Source organism: Nannospalax galili, unplaced genomic scaffold (genome assembly GCF_000622305.1).
Source record: "Nannospalax galili isolate Female #2095 unplaced genomic scaffold, S.galili_v1.0 scaffold487, whole genome shotgun sequence".
Lineage (NCBI taxonomy): Eukaryota > Metazoa > Chordata > Mammalia > Rodentia > Spalacidae > Nannospalax > Nannospalax galili.
Genome location: NW_008357047.1, coordinates 833,019 through 839,452, shown reverse-complemented (window position 1 = coordinate 839,452; position 6,434 = coordinate 833,019). Strand labels below are relative to the sequence as shown.

General features: G+C 39.2%; 1 protein-coding gene across 1 annotated transcript in view; it reads right to left on the bottom strand.

Annotated features, from left to right (window-relative positions):
• Malrd1 (MAM and LDL receptor class A domain containing 1) overlaps nucleotides 1-6,434 on the bottom strand; it is a 721,844-nt gene that overhangs the window by 302,205 nt on the left and 413,205 nt on the right. Inside the window, exons 26-27 of the mRNA XM_029557135.1 lie at nucleotides 3,166-3,411; nucleotides 1,584-1,741 (exon numbers count right to left, since the gene is read on the bottom strand). Coding sequence (XP_029412995.1) covers nucleotides 1,584-1,741; nucleotides 3,166-3,411 — 404 coding nt within the window. The remainder of the gene's footprint in view (nucleotides 1-1,583; nucleotides 1,742-3,165; nucleotides 3,412-6,434) is intronic.

Genomic DNA, 6,434 nt, shown 5'->3' with positions numbered 1-6,434 from the left:
TTTTTGCTTTGTGACCCACTGGATTTGACCAGGTCCACTTGCATAGGCATGAGTCTGGAACTGTCCACTGGAGCAGGGGTCACTCACCAATGGATACAGCAATTTAATCTTTAGACTTCCTTTTTCCCAGCAGTCCTCAACTGTCATTAGCTCCTGTGGGTAGGGAGGGTCCCATGAGCCCCACCCCATTTAGTTCTGAATGTCTCCAGGATGATTCCTGTACAGGGCCTATCCGATTAAGTCTTATGAGTTCAAGAGTGCCACAGCCATGTCATGCCTCTAAAATAGTTTAACAGCCTTCTTCCCTATGGTCTACCTCTCCTCTCTCTCTCTCTCTCTTTCTTTCTTTCTCTCTCTCTCTCTCTCTCTCTCTCTCTCTCTCTCTCTCTCTGTGTGTGTGTGTGTGTGTGTGTGTGTGTGTTTGTATAGTAGAAACACTGGTCTTTAAAAATGATGTTAAGTTTCCACAGGAATCAAATGAAGAAGCCATAGGTGTTATATGAAGTTTGCTCCTATAATATATGATAGCTGAAAGTAACTATCAGTCAAGCAAATAAGAAGAGTAAATCCCACAGAGAACAAAGTCCCTCACACAGTGTATACCAAATAATCAAGCATCACAGTCAACGGAGTACTAATGAAACACTCCTATGAGAACATTAAGCTTCATGTCAGTTCCTAGATTCAAGCACAAGAATCAATTGCTGTGGTTATTAGCTGCATGTGTCCTTCTAGGTGCCTTTAGGTGCATCATTATAGCATGATCCAGAGTTGTAAAGTCAATTCAGGTTTCCAATAAAGCATGAGCCACACAGCTGTAAACTATTCAGATACATGAGCTCTTCGGCATTCAGGTCAGGAATTCTCCATCAATGCTGAGGCACTTGAGTAAAGCTCACGTATGAGAAAACAGCAGTGTCTATTATAGCTACTTGAAAGCAAGCTTTCTTGAAATTATAACTAGAGTCTTAAAATACACACACTGACACACACACACACCCCACCTTTTAGCTGCTGATTCAACTTGTTAAAGAAACTGTTTAAGCTAGGTCTCATCAATATTGACTTTACTGTTTTTTCTCAAACTCTGTCATTTTGTACTAAATAAAATCTCTAATGGAATTATTTAATTAATAATCAGGTAAAAATGCATTCATATGTCTCACCTAATAAACTGTTTGCTGCACTCATATCCTGATCATTTTCCTGAGTAGTTCAGTCCTTTGTGAAGTGTTCTTGGAGCCAGAATGTCTATTACTATCACTCTATAATTACTAGAATATGAAAAATTCAGTTGTTTTCCCTTCAAATGTACATATAATCTATTCTATTTTGTTGAAAAAAGATAAAAAAAAAAAAAACAGCCAAATGAGATGACTTAGATTAACTAATACGTGAGCCCCTGCAGTTCTAAAGCAACACACAACACAGGTTCTCAAGTCCCAGCTAATCAAACCCCATAATGCATGTGGCCACAGGAGCTGTTCTTTGTGAGAAAACAAGGCTTCCTCTAGCCATGGCAGACCCATGCCTCCCAGCAGGAGCTTCGCAAAGCCCAGCAGCATCCTGAGCCAAGAGCCTACCTTAATGAGAATCTGAATAGACCCTGTGGCTTTCGCAGATATAAAATACCAGAAGCTCATGGTGCAGGCAGCGCTGGACTCTCGCCACATGGTGCTCTTGAGGTGGGCTTTGTCGCCGCGAAGGCCCACAGGAGTAGCCTCCAAATACAAGAAGTGACCTAGGAATAAGGGCCGGAATTCAGATAGGACTGAAAGAACATGGAGAGGATTATTCTAGCTTCTTTATAAATCTTAGTTCAGATTTATTACATTTCATATGATGTAGTTGCCAAAGGCATTTTCATTTGAAATGGAGAACAAACCTAATGGCCCTGTCTCTAGCTCGCTGACAGAACAATTCCCAACTGTCTGTGCTTTTAACAAAGTGTGTTACAGCATGAAGGCTAACTGATCTGACAGGATATTTATTCCATCAAATCAACAAAGCAGTCATAGGAAATATTTAATGGAGTCCATAAATGACCTGGTTATTATAAAAGGGAGAAAAGATCACTAATGAAACCAACATAAGGGACGATCCAGTCGCCTGTTGAATATGTAAATGAGATCCTAGGAGTTTCAACATGAAACATGAAAGTAATTAATTTCTATTCTTGTATATAAAAATACATAAAGCATATCATGTATGTACAGGTGAATGTGATTTACACTGTTGATTTCCTGGCTGGATGAGCCTAGCTTATTCAGATTTGTTCTATGAGCCTATGAAATATCAGTGCTCTCCGGGAGTTCAGGGTCCCTTCTTTATGCTGTTACTGTCCTTTGCTGGATGAGTACTGAGCCTGAGACTCGATTGCTGGTACTTCTTACAAAACTAATCTGTGCCCAACACTTAGCAAATGTGGTCTGACAGCTACGTCGTCACAGCTTCTCAACAGGTTTTAACTCTTTTGCCATCATGTGCCTCACGCTGTTTGATTCACAACTTCAGTTAGGCACACAAGGCACACTTTGCTATCTCCATTTTACAAACAATGAATCTGAGATTCTGAAAAGTTAAGTAATTTGTTAAAGATCAAGTGTGTGTCCTAATTCCGAGAAACTGTGATTAATATAAGATTTGTATCTTCCTACCTCCCAGCCCCAGTTTAATCCCCAGTATTTACAGACCTGACCTTTGGAAATAAAGGCTCTGTTGAAGATCAAGTGAAGATAATGCTATTAAGGTGGACCTTAGCCAATATGCCTAGAGATTAATAAGAAGAAAGCATGTCGACACAGAAAATGGTGTCTAGAGAGAAGTTGGTGTGAAGACTCAAGACAAACCATCACCTACAAGTCAGGAATATTTGAGGCCTCCAGCACCCAGCAAAGAGGTATGGGAGAGATGCCTCCTCCTCACAGCCCCCAGAAGAAAGCAGTCTGCCACCAGCTTGGTCTTGGACTTCCGACTTCCACAGCTATGAGAAGGCGCTGTCTGCTGTTCCAGCTACCTGCTCTGTGGTGCATAGCTACAGCTGCCTGAGGAAAAGATCACATAGGCTAACTCTTTGGCTGAACTGCACTACCCAGTTGTACTTGAAGATAATGAGACAGACTTTGTGAATATGTGCAGAGTAAGAGCAACAACCCGGCTACTTACCACTTTCATTTCCAAGTGTGTGGTCTTTGGGAGGCCGTTGGCTTTGATGAGAGCCAATTCCCAAAACCCAATCAAAGTTTTCAGCAAGGGAGTTTTTCCAGCCACACCATCCTCTCTCAAAAGTACAGGAGCCACCACATTCCTTTTCATCAGTGTTATCTCCACAGTCATCCGCAAAATCACAGCTTTGCTCTGGACTATAACATCTGCCATTCTGACATTCCCAATAACCATGTGGGCAAAACTCTGGAACAAATCAAAAAGAAAAACAGGGTGGTAGACTATTCCCTACCCATAAAGAGCAGCCAAGAGAATGGATCAACTGTGAAGAGCAAAGGATCACAGCATTCTTACAATTTGAAGAATCTGACTCCTATTTTTGCCTCTTGTCTGATACTGAGTTCTGGCTTTAGATTACTCACAGGGACCATTCACAAGTGTGTGTGTGTGTGTGTGTGTGTGTGTGTGTGAGAGAGAGAGAGAGAGAGAGAGAGAGAGAGAGAGAGAGAAATTTATTTAACTACCACAGGACTCCAAAAGTTGTAATTAAGAATATAAATAATACCTAAGGATCAAAGCAAGTCCTCTCATTTTTTACACTGAAACAAAATCTTTAAGATACTTAGAGCACATGCATTATGGGGTATTTGGTAGTATATTCTGGCACCAATTTACTTCAATATTTAACAGAAGGAAACATATATAAGATGCCTTTCAGCTGCAGGGTCATGCATATACAACAAATATACATCTTTCTAACAATTTTCCCTAATATGTATTTATTTGTCAGTTATTTGGTATCTTACAATTTCCTTTGTGAGCAATGTCAGCTGTTCACAGAAGATGCAAGACAGCAATATTTTACAGACCTGCATTTGAAATCTACTTTTGATACATATCAGCTATATGACCTGTCTCATGCCAACACTTGTTAAGCTTCAGAGTCCTTGTCCAAACATTTGGGTTTCACATCTGATACAGCCTTGGAGCTCCATTTGGCAAAGGGTCGAGCCATACAACCACCCACATGAATACAGGAAACCTTATCCTGGTTTACCCCCTAAACACCATTAAATCCCCAAGCCAGTCTCCTTTCCTTCTTCTCTCATTTCTTGGCATGATTTAGAGTCACATTCTTCTCCCACAAAGCTCCGGTATGTGAGTAATACAACTTTTCAAGGGTTGTTAGTGTATATGTGGTGTCATCAGTGTCAATATCTAACCACATTCAGGATGAGACCAACTCATCTGTAAATGACCACGAAGCTCTGGGAGATGTAGTTTTCATACAAATAAATTTTAATCTCATCAATCACAAAATCTTGTAACGAATTCTGACAATTGTCATCCAATTAGAATATATCTCATCACATCTTCTGTCACAGTGTGGATTTTACTGTCATAATTTCCTGTCTGACCTCTGTGCCTCCAACATTACCCCAAGATGTAATAATCAAAAACAAAACAAAACAAAACACGTTTTTGTGCCAATATAATTTCAAGTTCATATCTGAACTAATCCTTAGAATATTTCCATAGCAGTTTCTATTATAGGAAACCAAGTCTTAAAACACATCTTATGAGGGGCCAGGGAAAAGGCAGCTGACAGTGAGTCTCAGATTTAGGCATGTGCCAGAAATTTTAAAAGTTATATTGAAAATGGTGGTAATATGGGGAAGTGTTTAAAGAGGTTATAATGTTATGGTAATAAAATGTGGTATAGACTTAAGGACTTTTAAGTCAATTTTCTGCACCACAAGAGAATTTGGCTATCAGAGTATCTAATGAGGAAAGTTCTGCTCCCAGCTCTGAAAGATAAAGAAGATATGGAATTATCCTCAATCATAAACAGCCAGAGCCCTTGGCAAATATATTAGACAGTTGTTATCAAACACAATGGGAAGTCTTGGACAGTGACCCCATAGGAAAAGGACAAGAGTTGCATCCTACTATCACCCACATTTCTATTCTGTGGCAGTATCTAGGTTGTGCTCCAACAGCATATAAGTCAAGCAGAAACCTGAGTCTGTGCGAGTGGAAGCTACAGAGGCTGGGACAGTCCAAATTTATAAGGCAGAGAAATGGAGAAAAGGGCTATGTAGATAAAGAGATCCAGAAATAAGGTCAAGTGTTCAGCTGAAATCTAATTTGTATATAGATAGGGCAGAATTCATACAGAAAAAGAGAAAACTTCTAAGAGAGCAATAACTAGGAACTGTCAGGAGAAACATTTTAAGTGTTCACGGGGATCCAGGCATCTTTGGGTTTCTACTGCCTACAGTAGAGTTTTGACAAATACAGAGGGGGTCAATAGAAACTCAAGTCAGAGGTGCTTTAGTAGAAGACAAAGTCACTTTAGAAAGAAGTATTCTTTACATAAAAAAATAAGCAAACTATAACCCCAAGTTCAAATCCACCTGTAGCAGTAAATAAAGTTTTATTGAGACAGACACACACATTTGTTCACATATTACAGTATAGTTATTTTTATACTATAGTGGCTGAGTCTAATGGTTGTAACCAGGAATACTTCTATCATAAACAGACTTTAAATAAAAATACTTAGTTTCTGGAAATTCACAGAATATAGTTCCCTAAACTCTGTACTATATTTGCCCCCCCCAAACTTCAAAACAGTCTTCAAATGAGCAAGTCAGAACAGTAAGCAAGTTAACTGCTAACTCTTAACAATATTTCCATAGTTCTCTCTATTCAAACTTAGCCAAGGAACTCTTGGCAGCTGACTACTACTGGGTGAGGTAGAGTTGATATTCTTTAAGGGAGAGACTTTAGATGGGCTGACTAGACTCCAGTGGATGAACTTATACAAAAGCTTTGACTCGATAGGCCTTAACATATATAACAGAATGCATGACATCCAGTGGGGGGGTATGGGTGTATGTGGAGGGGGTCTAAAGGTGATTAAGATTCATTGTATGAAACACACAAAAATTAAATTAAAATGTACATCAAAAAAGAGAAATATGCTAAATTTGGCACTCAGCAGCCTAGAATTCACAGCCTATGAAGAACTAGGAAAATGTGATCTATAAATAGCTAGGAGAAAAATCATTCCAGATTTACGTCAGGGAGCTGGAGGGAGGCAAGCTGGGAAATGTTGGTTAAAGGATAAAACATTTCAGATTGATGATATGAATTCAAGAAACCTATGGTTCTATGGTCAACATAGTTACATAGTTAAATGTACCTTTAGAAATAGATGGGAAATTTCAAGTATTCTCAGGATAAAAAAATCATATATATAAATA